The 18,806-nt window shown below is 50.2% G+C and overlaps 1 protein-coding gene across 5 annotated transcripts in view; it reads right to left on the minus strand.

The window, feature by feature from the left end:
- Positions 1–18,806, minus strand: part of DNAH9 (dynein axonemal heavy chain 9) — a 185,387-nt gene that overhangs the window by 80,417 nt on the left and 86,164 nt on the right. For 4 of the 5 annotated variants that reach the window (XM_027669562.1, XM_027669563.1, XM_027669564.1 and 1 more), the window contains 6 exons: positions 15,893–16,318; positions 12,017–12,136; positions 6,623–6,811; positions 4,649–4,884; positions 2,658–2,780; positions 84–288 (listed from right to left, as the gene is read on the minus strand). In XM_027669562.1, the coding sequence (XP_027525363.1) occupies positions 84–288; positions 2,658–2,780; positions 4,649–4,884; positions 6,623–6,811; positions 12,017–12,136; positions 15,893–16,318 (1,299 nt within the window). The remainder of the gene's footprint in view (positions 1–83; positions 289–2,657; positions 2,781–4,648; positions 4,885–6,622; positions 6,812–12,016; positions 12,137–15,892; positions 16,319–18,806) is intronic. The other variant, XM_027669560.1, reaches the window with a different exon arrangement.

Consider the following 18,806-nt stretch of genomic DNA (forward strand, 5'->3'; position numbering starts at 1 on the left):
ATAATAATAATAATAATAATAATAATAATAATAATAATAATAATAATTTATTCTTGCTCCCAGTGTAAACTGCAGCTCCTGACCTTGAGCTCCTCCAGGTCAGGCCTCTCCATGCTGACCACAGCTGCCAGCAGCTGCTCCTCCAGCCCGTCCCTGGTGACAGTGAAGTTGATGAGGGTGCACTGGGCCTGCAGCTCCGGTGGGAAGTGGGGGTTTGCCAGCTTCGTGTGCAGGATGAGGCGGAAAGCAGGGCTGAACTCACACTCTTTGTCTCCAATTTTGATGTACCTGCAATTAGAAGATGAGCCAGGAGGTGGTTCACCCCAGGGTGGTTCACCCCAGGACAAATGGAGGTCTCAGTCAGTGGCACCTACCAGGACTTGGCACTCGACACACAAATCACTATTAGAGCAAAAGTATTAAAAGTTGGCAGTGACATCTGAGTCACTTCTAATCTAGGAGAAAAGTCCCAGAAAGCTGCCCCTGCATCTTGGATTCTGTTTGAGAAGGCTCACATTTTCCAGCAGCAGCATGGCCACTCCAGCCATGAACCCTCCTGGCTATTGAGAGAGGTTGAATTCTACCTTAAAGTTGGAGTTACAGGGAGGAAAAGCCTCTCAGCAATGAGGTCACAGGTTTGATACTCATATGGGCCATTCACTTAAGAGCTGGACTCGATGATCCTTGTGGGTCCCTTCCAATGCAGAATACTCTGTGATAAATCTGTGGCAACTTTTCATTGGTCACATCTAGAATTGCCCAGTCTGTTGGCTCTGATCAGGCCAACTCTGCAGTTGCACTGAGCTTGAGCAGTGAAGCCACATTTGGAGAGCAACTGGTGGCCATTCAAAGGAGGTAACATCTCCCAGGAAAACCCAATCTCCTCCTGTTTTGCACTTCTGACATGAAGACTAAAGCTCACAGCAACATGATCTGAACCCAAGTTTAACCCAGCCCAGAAAGCCAAACAAATCCTGGGCTGCACCAAAAGCAGTGTGGGCAGCAGGTCAAGGGAGGGAATTCTCCCCCTCTACTGCCCTGGTGAGACCCCACCTGAAGCACTGAGTACAGTGTTCCCCAGTATGAAAACGACACGAAACTGTTGGAGTCCAGGGGAAACCATGAAGTTGATAAGAGGACTGGACACCTCCCCTACAGAGACAGGCTGAGAGAGCTGGGGCTGTTCAGCCTGGAAGAGAGAAGGTTTTGTGAAGACCTAATTGTGTCCTTCCAGCATCTTAAAGGGCTACAGGGAAGGTGGAGAGGGACTGTTCATCAGGAACTGGAGTGACAGGATAAGGGAGAATGGCTTCAAACTAAAAGAGAGCGAGGTTAGATGGATGATAGGAGGAAATTCTTCCCTGTGAGGGTGGTGAGGCCCTGGCACAGGTTGCCCAGAGAAGCTGTGGCTGCCCCATCCCTGGAAATGCCCAAGGCCAGGTTGGACAGGGCTTGGAGCAACCTGGGCTGGTGGGAGATGTCCCTGCCCATGGCAGGGGGTGGGACTGGATCGTCTTTAAGGTCCCTTCCAACTCAAACCATTCTGTGATTCTATATTAACAAAGCCCATGGGAACCAGAGACCAAGAGAAACTAGAAATGCTTTCAGGGCTGCACTGGGACTGCTGCAGGAATGGTGACGTTGTCAGGGGAGTCTGAACACTCTTCCCAGCCAAACATCACTCACTCAGTGTCCTCTTGGCCCCTCAGTTACTTTTACAGCTGTGAAACAGAAGCAGAGAGAAACCACCCAGTACAGGAACCACAGGGACGCTGGGCCTGACAGCATCTGTCCATGGGGTCTGGGCTCATGGCCTGGAAACACGAATCCCATGGACTTCCTATGTGATTTATAATTCATTTCCCCTTTCTTAGGAAGTACATGATTCCACAGGGAGTTCTGAGAGCAGACACATACAGCCCCAAAAGGTGCTTCACTGGAGGGGGGATGAGGATTGGCACCCTCACTGCTGTACCCCCAACTCAACATTCTTCAGCATTTCAATCCCTTCCCTGGGACTGATTTTCCTCCTCCATCCTGCAGCCAAACCCACACTCAGCCACCCTTCTCATGGTGTTTTCCCCTGCACACTTTGCAGACAGTTTGCCTTGCCCAGCAGTTTACAACACCCTGGGGTATTTTGGCAAGTAAGGAAATAATCCTTAAGAACGTAAGGACAAAGGCCTGCCCCTGTCTCTGACCTCCTCTGGGCTGGAGGGGCCCAGAGCTGCCATGGAGAACCTGACCTCATTAAGAAACACTTTATATCCTTAATGCTCAAACCTGGAGCTGTACTCCTGAACTCTGTGCAGTGTTTGCTAAAATTCAAGGCTACTTTTACTCCACAACAGCAAGAGCTATTTTGGTAATAATTTAGTGTCAGGACAGTGGTCACTACACAGGGAGACAATTACAGGTCTCTCTTTTCACGTGAGGTTTGAATGACACCGTGCAATGAAATGAGAAATCCAGGTTGATTTTCAAGCCATCCTGTGTCTGAATTACCTGTGATTGCCTGATTTAAAAAGCCTTCACCCCTGAAGGCAGGATGTCACTGCTGCTGGATCTGAATAGCCACGATCTGAGGTGAGGAACAGAGAGCACAACACCCCCAGCCCCCACCCACATGTGCCACCAACCCCTCTTCCCCAGCTCACCAGCCTTTCTTGATTGTTTCTCGCCCCAGTAATGGTCCCAACACTGGATCCACAGATTCCTCCAGGTTTTCAATCAAAACCAGTTCTCCTGCAGCCAGAGCTCGTTCCAGCGTGTCCAGGTACCTGTGGGGAGCAGCACTGGTAGGTACCTCCTGCAGCAGAGCAGGGTATGACACTGTTATTGAGGAGGATGTGGGGACAGAGAGGGGTCCACACAGCTATAGGCATGTGGCAACATTTGGGGAGAGGAAGAGGGGTAAGAAGGGTCAAGGCCTGATGCAGAAAGTGGCATTTACAGAGTCTGGGCTGTCCAAAAAAGAGAATGAGGTCTCAGAGCTCCAAGAGCAAGCAGTGATCACTATGACTTTCCCAAGAAGAGTCTGGGCATCAGTGAGCAAAGCTGGAGTTGTTTTTAGCAAATACCTTGTTTCCCCCAGAACCCATTGGTGCAGTTCACCTTATTTTGATTCCAGATCAGATCCAGTAACTCATTATTTTCTAGGAGGAAAACTGAGGAGGCACCAGCAAAACAACCTGGGCAACCACAGAGGAGGCACCAGTGAAACATGGGCAACCCCAAGGCATCTCCAAATCTACATGAATTTTCAAGCACCAGGCTTGGGCCACTCTTGGCTGTTGCCAGAGCTTTCCTCTGTATTCAAAACCAACCTCAGTGCTCAGACATCTCAGCAGGGTTTTGACTCTGGGGCTCCTCACTACTGGGCAGAGATGGGTGCAAGCTGATACAGCAAGAGAGCAGTCTGAGGGCTGACTGGAGATAAGAGCCAGGAGTGGAAAAGCCTTCCCATGAAAGATTTATCTGGATCAATGCAGGGGTGCTGCAATGAGAAAGTCCAGCTGGTGCCAAGTGGGAGCAGCATCAGCCCAACTGGTCTGCAGGGCATGGTGACCCTCCTGGCAGCTTGGTTGTCCATGCCAAGCCCTCTCTCTCTTTCCAAGAGGTAGGAAGCCCTGCTCACCCTCCTGGATGAGACTAAACCAGGACATGACATCTACAATAAACCCGATGGAGGACACTACAGGCCTGTTGCCAAGAGGAGCTGTGGCTGCCCCACCCCTGGAAGTATTCAAGGTCAGGTTGGATGGGGCTTGGAGCAACCTGGTCTAGTGGAAGATGACCCTGACCATGGCAGGGGGTTGGAATGAGTTGAGTTTTAAGGTCCCTTCCAACCCAATCTATCCTGGGATTCTGTGCCACACAGAGCTCTCCTCAGCACACAGCTCACTCCATCCTCACTTTCAGAGGAGTTTCTATGGTAACTGAGCCAGGCTCTAAACAGACCCCTTGTTTAATGAGAAACCTCCATCATTTTGGTAATGAATAGCAGATAGTTTTCTAGTGCTGTGTCCAGCTCTGGGCCCTCAGTTCAGGAAGGACATGGAGGGGCTGGAGCAGGTCCAGAGAAGGGCAACGAGGCTGGGGAAGGGTCTGGAGCACAAGTGCTGTGAGGAGCAGCTGAGGGAGCTGGGGGGGCTCAGCCTGGAGAGGAGGAAGCTCAGGGGAGACCTTCTCACTCTCTGCAACTCCCTGACAGGAGGGGGGAGCCGGGGGGGGTCGGGCTCTGCTGCCAGGAACCAGCAGTAGGACAAGAGGGCACAGCCTTGAGCTGCACCAGGGCAGGTTTAGGTTGGACATTGGGAAGAAGTTCTTCCCAGAGAGAGGGATCAGCCCTTGGAATGGGCTGCCCAGGGAGGGGGTGCAGTCCCCGTCCCTGAAGGTGTTTGAGCAGAGCCTGGATGTGGCATCAGTGCCATGGTCTGGGTGACAAGGTGGGGTTGGGTCATGGGTTGGACTGGATGATCTCAGAGGTCTTTTCCAACCTCCTTGATTCTGTGATTCTGTGATAATATGAGCAAATCCAGAGCTGGATTTGCCTCAGTGTCACTGGCTCTGACAGCACAGTCAAACAGTCAAACAAACACCCCAGGCGGCCCATCCCCAGTGTCACTGTGTGAGGAGGCTGCTTTACCCCTTGTTCCCAACCCGGAGCACACGGAGCCCTGGGCCATATCTTGCTTTGATCCATTGGATGCCCTGGAGCTGGGGGTCCACCAGGAGGGGCCAGCGCTCGCAGGTGCTCAGGATGGTGGCGTTCTCGGCGGAGGTGCGGTCGGCCGGGAGCCCCTCGTTGTGCCAGCCCGCCACGGCCGCCTCGTCCACCAGCACGGCCAGGGGGTCCAGGCACGGGCTTACAGGGATGGGCACCTGGGGGGAGAGGACAGAGGCTTCTAGTGGGTTATTTCACAGAAAGTTAGCTTAATTAAAGACTGATAAAGCAGATTTATCTGCATCACCAGCAGTGTGAGCAGGAGGAGGGAGGGCATTTTCCCCACCTACTCCGCTTTGATGAGACCCCACGTGCAGAGCTGCCTTCAACTCTGAAGGAACCAACATCAGAAGGATGTGGAGCAGCTGGAGACAGCCCAAAGGAGGCCATGAAGACCCTCCGAGGGCTGGAGCCCCTCTGCCTTAGAGACAGGTTGGAACAGCTGGGGAAGAGAAGGCTCCAGGGAGACCTGAGAGCCCCTTCAAGGGCCTAAAGGGGCTCCGAGAGAGCTGGAAAGAGACTTTGGTCAAGGGCCTGGAGGGACAGAACAAGGAGGAATGGCTTCAAGACAGAGGGCAGGGTTAGATGGGTTACTGGGAAGAAATTCTTCCCTGTGAGGATGGTGAGGCCCTGGCACAGGTTGCCCAGAGAAGCTGTGGCTGCCTCATTCCGGGAAGTGTCCAAGGCCAGGTTGGATGGGACTTGGAGCAACCTGGGCTGGTGGAAGGTGTTGCTGCCCATGGCAGGGGTTTGGAATGAGATGTCTTTAGAGTCCCTTCCAACACAAACCATTCTATGATTCCATGATTTATCACTGGTTTTCCATTCTACAGGGTCCTTTTGATCTAGTTTTCTTTCCCCAATCCTGTTTTAAACAAACACAAACTGTACAAGCAATCCAAGGTTTTTGCCTGCCCTAAACCAGCCCAAGCTCCACTGGCTCAGATCACACTCCTCCCTGTCACTCTCTCTGAGACAGCCTGGAAGGACATCACTAACCCCCTCATAAGGCAGCTGTTCTGCTGCAAAACAGCATTAGGAGGCCCAGAAATGCTTCTCTGACAGGGGAGGCCATTGCTGGGTGTGACAGCCAGAGTTACCTGTGCCAGATGTCTGAGCAGAGTGGGCCTTTCACTTCCTATTAGAATTTGAGGCATATCCTTGAAATTTCTAAGCACAGAGACGGGTCATTTTTGGAACAATACTGCATTTCTTAACTAAGTTTCTGGTTTAGTATTAAAAAATGCAGAATGAACTTTTTCCTCTCTCAGGCTAAGGAACTGGCTGATTTTCTCAGCCCTTTGATTTGGCCATCACTGCCCCACTGTGATCTAACTTAAAAGATTCTTGGCATTATTTCCTGATGTATGAGAAGAACCTGCTAAAAATTAGCAAAATATTAAATGAGTTTGCAGCATGATGATCTCCATCTGGTCCTAACAGCAAGACATGGATACAACCAGCTGAGAGGCATGGCCAGCACGAACAGAGCTTGTGTCCAGCATTAAAAAAACACCTGGAGCTTTTCCAAGCCTACCAGAGAGCTGGCAGTGAGCTCTGCCTGCTCCAAGCAATTTCTTCTCCATGCAAGTCCCTCCTTCCAGGCCATCCCTGATGGCTGGTCAGAACTGCAGAGTATCGTCCTGGGCTCCAGGCTTGGGATTTTTCTCTGCACGTGGAGGAATCAAGACAATTTCATGGAGGAAGGACACCACAACTGCCCCACAGAGGCATAAATCACACGTGGTTACATCCTGCTCCCTAACCCAACTCAGCAGGGACACAGGGTTGCCCCTCATTTGAGAGATCCTCTCCCTTGGGGATCCTTGTGGACATCAGAATTCATGGCCATGTTAATCCCAGGAACAGCAGCTTTTCAGAGGAATCAGGACTTACTTTGAGCTGGTGCAGATATGGTTTCCAGACACCCTCCAGGAGGTCCTGGCGGTATTTCCTGGTGAAGTAGCCCAGGTAGGACACGAAGGCCGTGATCAGCAAGACATCCCCACACAAGGTGCTCTGCTGCTCTTTGAAGGCCTTCACAGCCTCAGCCCATCTCACGTTCTCAGAGGCCAGGCCCCCAACCTGCAAATGCCCAAATCAAATTAAACATTCATAGGCCCATGGAATGGGTTGGAAGGGTGAAGGTTCATCTCATTCCACCCAATTCCACTGGCAGGGACACCTTCCACCATCCCAGGTTGCTCCAAGCCCCCTCCAACCTTGAATCCAGGGATGAGGCAGCCACAGCTTCTCTGGGCAGCCTGTGCCAGGGCCTCCCCACCCTCACAGGGAACAATTCCTTCCTAATATTTAACCTAATCCTGCCTTGTCAGTTAAAAGCCATTTCTGCAAACCTATTTTAATGGAAAAAAAATGACACTATTTAGGCAAGATACTCTGGGAGATTAGGGCAGGAGGGAGGGAAGTGTTAAGAGGGATGATGGCACATGGTGTGGCTCTTGGGGATGATCCTGTGCAGGGCTGAGGGTTGGATTCAGTGATCCTTGTGGGTCCCTTCCAACTCAGCACATTCTGTGACTGATCTTTGTGCTCAACAGCCACTGATGATTTTTCCCTTCATGACTGAGCCAAAGCTGCCATGGATACCAACCAAACTTTTGGCATCTACAGCACCCTGTGGGCAGCAGATACACAGTTCAGCTGTGCTTCCTGTAAAAAAGTACATCTCTGACGTGCTGCCTGAACTTTTCAACTGATAAAACCTGTTGGTCCAGTGGAAAACCAGTGGAATGATCCTGCTGGCACCAGCTTCTCCGCACCACTCACTATTCCAAGCCCTCAGTACCCCTCTGCTGCCTCCTTTGGAGTTGAAGAGCTTTAGCCTCTTCAGTAATTCCTCACTCAGAAGCAGCCTTTTCATTTTCCTTGCAATCTTTATCCGTACAGAATGATGCAATCTTTATTATCCAGTTTCTTTTATTGTTCCTGTCTCTGCACCATTTCCATTCTCCTCTGGCCTTTGAGGCGCAGCAGAGGGGGCGGTAGGAATGCTGCACATTCAAGATTTATTTAGAATGCATTCATACAGAGATGGGGATTTTTCTCTGTTTTGTTCTCTCTTCTTTTCCTAATAAACCCTAACATCCAGTTTCAGATTGGTTTGGGGTTTGGTGAGGGTTTTTTGCCTCTGGGAGCACAGAGCTCACAGACTCACAGAACTCTTAGCTCCAGCCTTTCATTCCAGACTGATAATAACCTGCTCAGCACCACTTACAGGGCATGCAAAGTAAAACTTGATTTTTCCAATATACACTACATTACATTTACCTACCTGGTGTTTCATATCTGCATCACTTGGGATCATTTTCACAATTCTTTATAGACTGTCTACATCATCACTGTGAAACTGTGCACCCATGCACCAGCTCATCCCGCTTGACTGTGATTCAGAGAATCATGGAATCTCAGAATAGTTTGGGTTGGAAGGGACCTTAAACCTTCTCATCCCACCCCCAGCCATGGGCAGGGACACCTTCCACTAGACCAGGTTGCTCCAAGCCCCATCCAACCTGGCCTTGGACACTTCCAGAGAAGTGCCACAGCTTCTCTGGGCAACCAGAATGGTGAACTCAAGAATGAACACCTCTGATGTTCCTTCTGCCTTGCCAAAGCTGCCTCTTTGAGTCAGGGACTGTCCCCTGGGCAGTCTGGCTCCTCCCAGGAACAGAAAGAGCAGCCTCAGGTTTTCAGTGCCCCATCTGACCTCAGAGCTGCTCCTAAACCTGCCCCAGCTGAGCTGCTCTGTCACGAACATGAACCACCACCCTCCTCACAGAGCTGCAGAGGTTCCCCAGTGCCTTTTGCTGATCTCAGACTGTGTCATTGTCCCCTTACCCTTGCTAGAAAGCTACTTGTGATAGGATTAGAAGCACATCTGCCTTTCTTAGGGCTACATGACAGGTAGGGCAAAGCCTGATCAAACACAATGGTCCTCACTGGTTTCTGCAATGGGCTCCTGGCTCAGAAATGAACAATCTGCTATAAATCCATAGTTATGTCTGCAACTTGTATCACTGAATTTCAGCCCATTCTTGTGGTTCCATATTGAGACCATCCAGTTATTTTACCTTCAGCAGTGCTTTCTCTTCATCTGGGGGAATTCCCATTTTTATGTTCTCAGTCTTATAAGGTTGTCTTACCTTGTAAATCCACATTCCTTATAGTGGAGCATATGAAGGCTGGAAAATAGCAGGGATCAGGCAGCACAGCCTATAGCTGCCCTGATCCTGCTCTGTTCTGGGCATTTTCTGGAGTCCACCTGAAGCTGGACAGACCCTAGTCTCAGCCCACATATCAGTCCTTACCTTATCCTACTTGTTGAAAAAGAAGCAAAACACTCTTTTTAGGCTATTGGTTAATTTTAAGGATCATACCTAAATTATCCTTAATCTCAACTACAGTTACAGTGCAGAGTCCAGTTCTTCCATTTTTCCTTTGTAGTTTTTACAGATGAAGCATCTCAAGTTCTTCCCTCCAGCCTCCTTGAGGTCAAATCCCATACTACTCCCAGAGCATCTCTAAGACCAAGAAGTCTTTATTCATCTGAGTTTCCTAATTCTTGTAGAGTGGCTACGTACTCCTAATTAATTTCTTCAGGTTACTTTTTATCCACTTTGGTCCTACAGGTCTTTTCTTGTCCTTTGCTTGAATCACACACTACTGCCAGTTTTAATATGTTCGAGACATCCCAGATGTCTTCCACCTCAGATCCTAGAAGTCATTGGAGTTCTTTTTATTTAGCAAGCAGCAAATTAAAAGCTACTCATGGGATTCCCTTTAGCCTTTGATAATGAGGGATAGTGAACACCCACTCCCCATTCACCTTCTGCACACCAGTCATGATTTTAGAGGAATCTCTCACATCCATCCCCTCTACACCTTTTCCAGAACGAAGAGTCCCGAACTGTTTCCTCTCTTCTCACACAGAAGTGGTTCTATATTTGGCTGTAGCTTTTCTAAGTTGTCCCCAGCCTCCTGAGCTGGGTTAACCCCCTGCTCAGGCACGTGGGATGGAGGCACTGACAACCTGATACAATGATGTTTAAGTTCTGTTTCCTGAGGTTTTTTCTACTAATTACTAATATTAAGTTTGTCTTTCTTCCTCCAGTCAAGTGCCATGTTGCTGTTCCTGAGAACTCATTTCAACCACTCCAAGAGCTCTTCAGTGAGTGATAATAGTGCAATTAGGCCCCATCCATGTAACTGCATGATTACAGTTTGTTTTCCCTGCACACATTATTTTGCATTTGTCATCACTAAATGTCATATGCTGCATTAGCAACACCCACTCACAAACTCCAACACCAGCCAGCCTCCCTCTCTGGCGCACAGATCACTCCTCCCTGTCCCTTGGATCCTGGAGCATCTTCCTTAGGTCACGTGAAGTTCAGGAGATGCCAATCTGGCACTGTCAGGGCTGGGATTGCCTTCAGCCCCCAGGTTCATTTGTTATTCCAAAGCATCATTCTCTGTTCAGTTCTATTCTTCAGACAACCTCAAATGTGTTTATTTCAAAGTCTGGGAACTTATTTCTGCCCACAACCACACAGGTGACACATCCTGAATGTCAAATGAACTGCACACCAGTGAGGGCTGTCAGGAGCTATTCCTAGATCAAAGCCAGGACGCCACAAGAGATGGTGTGCAGTGCACAGCAGGAGGTTGGGATGAAGGTAGTTCCCTACCTACTCTGCAAAATGATGAATTTCATCAATTCAGTATAGAATCATGGAATCGTTAAGGTTGGAAGCTGTTCCCAGGTCATGGGGTGAGGAAGAAATGGAACCAGCATGGTCTAGGATGTGGTGTCATAGAATCATAGAAAGGTTTGGGTGGGAAGAGACCTTAAAGACCACCTAATTCCACCTCCTGCTGTGAGCAGCAACACCTTCCACTATCCCAGGTTGCTCCAAGCCCCATCCAGCCTGGCCTTGGACACTTCCAGGGATGGGGCAGCCACAGCTTCTCTGGGCAACCTGTGCCAGGGTCTCACAGGGAAAAATTCCTTCCATATATTGAACCTAAATTTGCACTCTTTCAGTTTGTACCCACTCCCCCTTGTCCTGTCACTCCAGTTCCTGATGAACAGCCCCCCCTCCAGCTTCTATGTAGCCCCTTCAGATCCTGGAAGGTGCTCTGAGGTCTCCACACAACCTTCTCTTCTCCAGGCTGAACACCTCCAGCTCTTCCAGCCTGTCACATTTGGAAAGCTTCATGAATTTGTGTGTCTGGTATAGTGGAAGGTGTCCTTGCCCATGGGAGGGGATTGGAAGGAGATGGTGCTTAAAGTCCCTTCCAGCCCAACCCATTCTATGGTTCTGTGAGTCTATCAAGGTTTCCAGGTGTTCTGCACCCCTCGGGTGTCTCCAGCCTCAGCTGCACCCTCTAACCCCATGAGCTGTATAGCTCCAAGAGCTGCATCACTGGCCAATAACCTGCACTTCCCATCCCAGAGCTGCAGCAGGAGCTGTGCGGGAGTGTAGAGCCCTCAGAGAGGTCTGAACCACCACCTGCATCCTCCCTGCAGGCACAGGGGGTCAGGGAGGTCAAACCACAGACTGGCTGGGCTCTGGTGTGCTGGGGATGAGCCTGAGCCAGCAGAGCCAGATGCTGGAACCAGTTCCTTCCCCTCACCCCCAGGGCAGAGCTCAGCACAGACCAGGCTCCTGCAGCCCCATCCCCCTGCTTGAAGAAGAAACTGGCTCCAGGTTAACAGCCAGTGCAGAGGCCAAAATATGAAGCACTGGGTGCATTTGCAGCACTGGGAGTGAGCTGGGGCTCCAGCTGATGGGGCAGTGAGGGCAGCAGACATTGCCTCCCAGCCTCTGACATCTCTTCAGTCTTGCTCTGCAGAGGATGGGGGGCTGCAGACACCACAGACTGGGTGTCTGGGTAACAGGGACAGGTGCTGCTTTTAGAGAGCTTTTCACTCTAATTTTTCTCATTTCAAAACCTGCAAAGCTGCAAGTTCCTACCTTTGTTTTTTGAGCCATATAGTTTTGGCCCCTCTGTACTTGATGACACATTTAAAGCACAAAACAGGAGGCGAGAGCTGTGAAGAGAGCAGAGCCAGTCCCTTTAACGAGCTCAGCTGTCCTGATGGATGAAAACGGCCAGTGCAAAAGCATTTTCATTACTGAAACTTGCTGCAGTGCAGTAAATGTATTCCCAACAAAGGAGGGGATGGAACGTGCTGTGTGCACGTGGTTCATCTCAGCACCTGGTCCCTCCCTGTGGTGCCCCCCGAGCTGCAGTTGTGACACTCACCAGCCGGTTGGCCAGGGCGATGGTTCTCGCTGTCGCTGCAGCCTCTTGCTGACACTTGAGTTTGTCTGAAGTGGCCTCCTCGAACTGGGCTCTGAGCCTGCCCAGGTTCTGGTCAAGGCGCTGCATGGGAAACAGGAGAAAGCAACAGCACAGCTTGAACAACACAAGGAGGATTTGGAGCTGTTGGAGCGAGTCCAGAGGAGGCCACAAAAACACACTGAGGGCTGGAGCACCACTGCCATGAGGAAAGGCTCAGAGAGCTGGGGGTGTTCAGCCTGGGGAAGAGAAGGCTCTGGGGAGAACTTAGAGCCCCATACAGTGCCTAAAGGCACTCCAAGAGAGCTGGAGAGGAACCTGGGGCTAGGGCCTGGAGGGACAGAACAAGGAGCAGTGGCTTCAGATTGAAAGAGAACAGCTTTAGGTTGGATATTAGAAGGAAAGTCTTCCCTGTGAGGGTGGGGAGGCCCTGGCACAGGTTGCCCAGAGAAGCTGTGGCTGCCCCATCCCTGGAAGTGTCTGTCCAAGGCCAGGTTGGATGGGGCTTGGAGCAACCTGGTCTAGTGGAAGGTGTCCCTGCCCATGGCAGGGAGTGAAAGGAGATGAACTGTGAGGTCCCTTCAACCCAAACCATTCTGTGATCCTGTGATGCTCAGGCAAACAGAGTTGCCTGGCCCTGTGGCAGGACTGGCCAGGCCCAGCTCACCCATCCTGGCCAGCATCACAAGCCAGCACAGAGCAGGGCTGGGCTGTGCTCCTGCTGGAACTCACACCCTCAGCGCAAGGCAGAGGCAAAGGACACCCAAAACTAAGTTATTTGGGGCTTGGCCCTGGTGTGAATTTAAACTGGGTAAGGCCGGGGGTCCTTATGGCCAAGCCCCCAGGACAGTGCTGTAGCTAAGAAATGAGCAGGCAGCTGAGGAAATCAAATCTGATACATCCTGATGCTGCAGCCCCTTGATCTCAGAGCAGTCCTTGAGGCTCTGCTGCCTCCCCAGACTGTGTTTAAATCCCTAAAGGGGTTCCTGGAGCAGCTGGAGGCACAGCCGAACCACATCCAAGCCATACCCATCCCTGTTTCGAGAAGGGAATATCACAAGGAAGTCAGTAAAATTGTGCTGCTCTAAAAGTTGCCGAAAGCTGCACCAGGAGCCCACAGAGAGGTGGGACCACCTCCCATGGACATCAGTGCATGGAGCTTCAGGGCTAGGAAGCACCTGGAGAAAAAGCTGAAGAGCCCTTTGCTTGGACAGAGCTGTTCACACTCTGATCTAAAACAAATCAACAGCTCCCACAAGCACTTGGAGCATTTCAGTTCTGATAAGAGAAGTAATAATTGATTTTATCTGCACCCAGTGCAGACTGCTTAAGGCTAAACTGCTTGTAAATCACTTTAACACTGAGATACACACTAGAAACAAACCTGAAAATGAAAAAGGATTATATTAGGGATCTCTTCAGCCATCCTGGATACTGGCAAACACAAAGCAGTCTCTCCTTGACCTGCCTTGGAACTAATAACACAAAAAGTTTCTGTCCCTGTGTGCATATGGATGTATGTGCCTACAAAGCCTCATAGATCAAATCCCATTATTCAAGCACAATCTGATAATTGAGTATCTATAGAATATACACATATATCTGGTCTGAAGAACAGGCCATATCTGCAGGACCCCACCAGACACACTCCAGAGTAACACACAAATACAGCTGTGAACACACCTCTGGCTTCTACCTCCACCCTCCTCAGGGCCACAGCATCATATTTCCTAGGCAGGCAAAGGAGAGGGAAAGGTATTTAGTGTTTCAGACAATCAGAATAGTCTCATTTATTACTAAAAATGGGTATGTGACATCTTGGGGCCCAGCTGTGAGCAGGAATGAATCAGCCCCACAGCAGTGAAGCTGCCCAAGATATCCCAGCTCGACAAGCAAGGATGTACCTCCACATCCATCCCACGCTGAGCAGCAGCATTACCCATCTGCAGAGGGGAAAATGCACCTAAACCAGGCAGTTTTGTAAGTGCATGCCAGAGAGGTACCAGTAATCTCCCCAAAGATTGCAATTTGCTTTAACAAAATCCCACTCCTTTAAAAAAGAAGAAAAAAGAAAAAAGCAAAAAGAAAAGCCCAGGCATTAAAAGCTTTTGAAAAGAGAAGCATAAAGGGATGAAAAAAGTTCCCCAGCACTGTATTGCACATCTGAGGGGGGAGAATTAGACACTAATGCCCACTAAATCCATTCCTGCTCCTTTCATCTGCAGCAGGAAGGGGCGACCAGAGAGCTCAGCACTGGGTTTCTGTATTTCCAGGTAAAAAGTGTAGTAAGCATTTTAAGAATAATAAACCATCAGAAACATCAAAAGAGTGATGTGTTTTCTGAGAGGAAGATGTGCTGGTGGAAAACATGAGTGCAGGGACCTGCTGCCCCTGGCAGGGCCCCTCGGGCACTCCCTGGGACTCTTCCCCAGCTGCAGTTCCAGCCATGGAGGGGATCCCACTCCCAAAGTGGATCCCAGAGCCAAAGCAGCCTAAAACCAGGCAGGTTCTGGAGGAGCTTATTCCCACACTCTGTTCTTAGCAGGTATCAGCCTGGAGGGACCACAGAGAAAAGCAGCATAAAGCAGGATGTGTTTTTACATAGAGATGATTTTCTGAAGGAATGATTTTCTAAAGGCCTGAAGCCGCACCCTGTGGAAATGCACTTTTAATCATGCTGGAATTTCTTCTATTCAGATAATTTTTTTATTTATTTATTTATTAAGTAGGAAAAACCCAAATAAGGTACAAGATGTGCTGCCAGGGAGCTGTGCTGGGACCAACGAGGCTCCTACCAGAGTAGTTGTGATCCTGCAAATCCTGTCCATCCCCAGGGCCTGAGCACAGGGCCAGCCCAGCTCTGAATCAGCCTCCAGTGCCTCCCCTCTGCCCTGTGCACACACTGGGTACACATTTGTTTGAGATAAGGAGTTTCCTGAGGATCCATGAGAAGAAGTAAATTACATTACAAAAATTAGGTGGGAGTAGAAAGAATTCCTAATTAACCCTCCTCTTCAGGTTCAAGGTTGGAGAATAACCGATGGAATTTAGAAAGCATCCAGTCCTCCAGTTAGAGAATCCCAGAATGGTTTGGGTGGAAAGGGAACTTAAAGACCATCTCATTTCACCCCCTGCCATGGGCAGGGACACCTTCCACTAGACCAGGTTCCTCCAAGCCCTGTCCAACCTGGCCTTGGACACTTCCAGGGATGGGGCAGCCACAGCTTCTCTGGGCAACCTGTGCCAGGGCCTCCCCACCCTCACAGGGAAGACTTTCCTTCTAATATCCAATCTAACTCTACTCTTTATCAGTCTGAAGCCATTCCCCCTTGTTCTGTCCCTCCAGGCCCTTGTCCAAAGTCCCTCTCCAGCTCTCCTGGAGCCCCTTTAGGCACTGGAAGTGGCTCCAAGTGGCTCCCTGGAGCCTTCTCTTCCTCAGGCTGAACACCCCCAGCTCTCCCAGTCTGTCTCCAGAGCAGGGAGGCTCCAAACCTCAGAGAGCCTTTGTGACTTCCTGGATTGATTCCAGCAGCTTCACATCCTTCCTATGTTGACTGTCCCAGAGCTGGAGGCAACAGTGCAGCTGTGGTCTCACCAGAGTGGTGCAGAGGGGCAGAATTCCCCCCTCACCCTGCTGCCCACTCTTCCTGTGCTGCAGCCCAGAACACAGCTGCATTTCTGGGCTTCAGTGAAACACAAGGGATAGAAAACCCTACAATGGCCCAAACCTTTGGATCCCCAACCTGCCCTTAAAAAAACCCAAAAGTGCAGAGAAGCAGCTTTCTCCACAGCGGGGGATTTCTCCCCAGGCAGTGACGGGTCCCACCACAGGGCACTTACAGCAATTTTGGCCTTGATGGTGCCCAGCTTGTCCTGGGCTGCTGCCAGCTCGGCATTGGCCCTGCTCAGGGCCTGCCTCTTGGGCTGCACCTCACAGAACACGCCGTGGAAGCGCACGATGTTCACCACCCAGGAGCACAGCCCGGCCGCCGCCGCCGACTTGGTGGCCACGAACTCGGGGTTGAACTTGGGGTCTTGTAAATAAGGCTGGAGGGCTTTGAGGCAGTTCTCGTGGATGTTCTCCTTGTTGAACTTGATCAGGGAGTCCAGGAAGCCATCCACCCTGGCCATGGCCACTCTGGCTGCTTTCCAGCTCCTGTCCTTGGGGATCTTCCCTCCCGGGGCCGTCAGCACCATCACGGCCGCAGTGACGTTGCTGACGGCAGACGGGGGTGACCCAAAGGATCTCAGCTCTGTCAGGTTGGTCTGGAAAGGGGAAAACAAGGTTGTTAGAAAAAAATGAATGAGCTTGCTTTGCACTCTGCACTAGTGGAGTCAGGCTCCCAAGCCATCAGTCTGATAAACTGGGCTCCTCTCAGCCCCCACAACGCTGCCTTTAGAGCACCGCTCTGCATCTTCCCAGCACACCTGCTCCACTCCCTGCATCCAGCTCCTGACATCCCACCTGGCACCAGCTCAGCACACTGCTCCTCCCCACACTCCCACCCTTTCCCTGCTGCCTGGGGGAGCTGGATGTTTCCTGCTCTCTCAGATGACTGGGATAAGGAAGAAAGAAATGTTTCCAAATAATAACCTCTAGAAATATCCCTCAGCCCCTCTAGAACAGCCTTCAGAGCTTCTCTTCATGTTCCCCTTCATGCTCCCTCCTCCCCAAGCTGAGATGATGATGCCAAAACACCAGATCCACTGGGTCCCATGTCCTGCTATCCTCAGGGCCCAGGGAATGCAGCTACTGAGAAAGAGCCCAGGTACCCTCGCAGGGCAAGCAGCCAAACTGCACTGGAGGAGCTAAAAGGGCATTTTTGTCTCTAAACACTGATTTCTCACATTTTCAAATTCACTAACACATCTGGGTATGCATTTTTGTATTTTGCAGGTGCTCTGCACTGCATCTCTCACAACCCATCATGGTCCATAGAATAACTACCTTAATTATCTTACAGTATATACTTAAATGAAATAATTTTTATATATTATATATATATATATATAAAACTATCTCATTTATGTATATACGTATCTCTCCATAAGTATAGCCTCTCAATTTGCCTCAGTCACTCTCACTGCCACCAACCTCTGCAAAAGGCACTAACACTAAAGCAGGGGCAGAGGGGCTGCAGAAGGTCCCCCTGGCACAGTCAAAGCTGGGGTGACTCAGTCCAGGGTCACTCTTGGCTTACATGGAAAAAAAGGAAAAGGAAAGTTTAAACTGTAAGGAACAGAATGAGAGGCTAAACCCTGCCATAGGCTGAGCCTGACCAGCCCTTCTGAAAGCAGTGTGGGTACAGAGGATTCTGAGGGCACCAAAGGGAACTATTTAAAGCATCTGAAAGACAATCCTCCCACCACAAACAAAGGAGCAGAAATCAAGCACTGCCCAGGCTCCCCAGGGCAGTGGGCACAGCCCCAAGGCTGCCAGAGCTCCGGGAGGGTTTGGCTGATCCTCTGGGGCACAGGGGGTGACTCTTGGGGATGGGCCTGTGCAGGGCCAGGAGTTGGACTGGATGATCCTTGTGGGTCTCTTCCAATTCAGCATATTCCATGATTCTGTACTCCTTCCCCTAGATTAGTGCAAAGGCATCTGCTCTCCCCCCCTCTCCACACACTCTGCACAAGACACACATCCCTATGGCCATGGCTGCTCTTCTTTTGCACTGTCAGGTGACAGTGTCACAGGACTGTCCACAAATCCACATCCTCACTGAGCTCCCTGGGAGCTGACTATATCTATATTACTGGATTCTTCTCACCAGCTTTGCTCACTGTTTGACCTATTAATGTTGCATATAACTGTGCTGTCCAAGTAAAATGCCTGAGATAATTGGGGAGAAACTAAATATACACACATAAGCATTGCTGATTATTTATGTCAGAGAGCAGGTCAGGCTCTCTGATGCATTTCCAATCAGCAGATAAAGGAGCCCATGGCTTCCAGTGCTCTGCTACTACTGCTTTACAGGTCCTGGAGAGAATCCCAGCATGTCCCCATCTTTGTCTAATGAGATACTCCACAGCTCCAGCACAAAACCAAAACCAATGAAAGACAAACACCTTCCTTTTGTACAGTCCTTTGCCTTCCATGAACCAAAACCAAAGCACATGTCTCTGCAGCAAAACCCAAAATCCCATCTTTCCCAAAATCTAATCCAACAGAACCCCCATTCTGGACGGCTCAGTCACCTTCCTGCCTCCCAACAGGGCTGTGACTGAACCATGGTTTGAGGGTGGACTGTGCCATTCCTTGCTGTGATCATGGCAATAATAACCCTGGATTTTCCAGCTCCTGGATTTTCCCTGTGCCTTGTGTGCAGTGGGAGTTTGGTGCTCCAGGATGCTGCATGAACTGCAGATCAAAAGAAATTGCAGGTACGTGTCTGTTGGGCTCCAAATGGGAACCCCTGGAGCAGCCTTGGAGGACAAACCTTCCAAGGTACCAAAAGTCTTTCCTAAATCAGTCAGTTGGTCTCCTGCAATCAGAGCAGTCCTTATTTCCTGGTTATACATTTCCCCAGTGGCATGTTCCTTTGGACTGGTTTTGTCTGCTCCTTTCCATGGAGATGAGTAAATGGGAACACGGTGCAGTCTCGTGGCTGCTCCAAGTTACACCAGGAACACAGTGTGAACCAGCTGGGAAGAACCCGGAGGAGGGACAATACAATGCCCAGAAACTTGGGCCATCAGATGAAACAGCCCCATTCCCCCAACACTGAAGAAAGATACTGGATCCCCCTGG

The sequence above is a fragment of the Corapipo altera genome, unplaced genomic scaffold (genome assembly GCF_003945725.1).
Source record: "Corapipo altera isolate COAL_440 unplaced genomic scaffold, ASM394572v1 322, whole genome shotgun sequence".
Lineage (NCBI taxonomy): Eukaryota > Metazoa > Chordata > Aves > Passeriformes > Pipridae > Corapipo > Corapipo altera.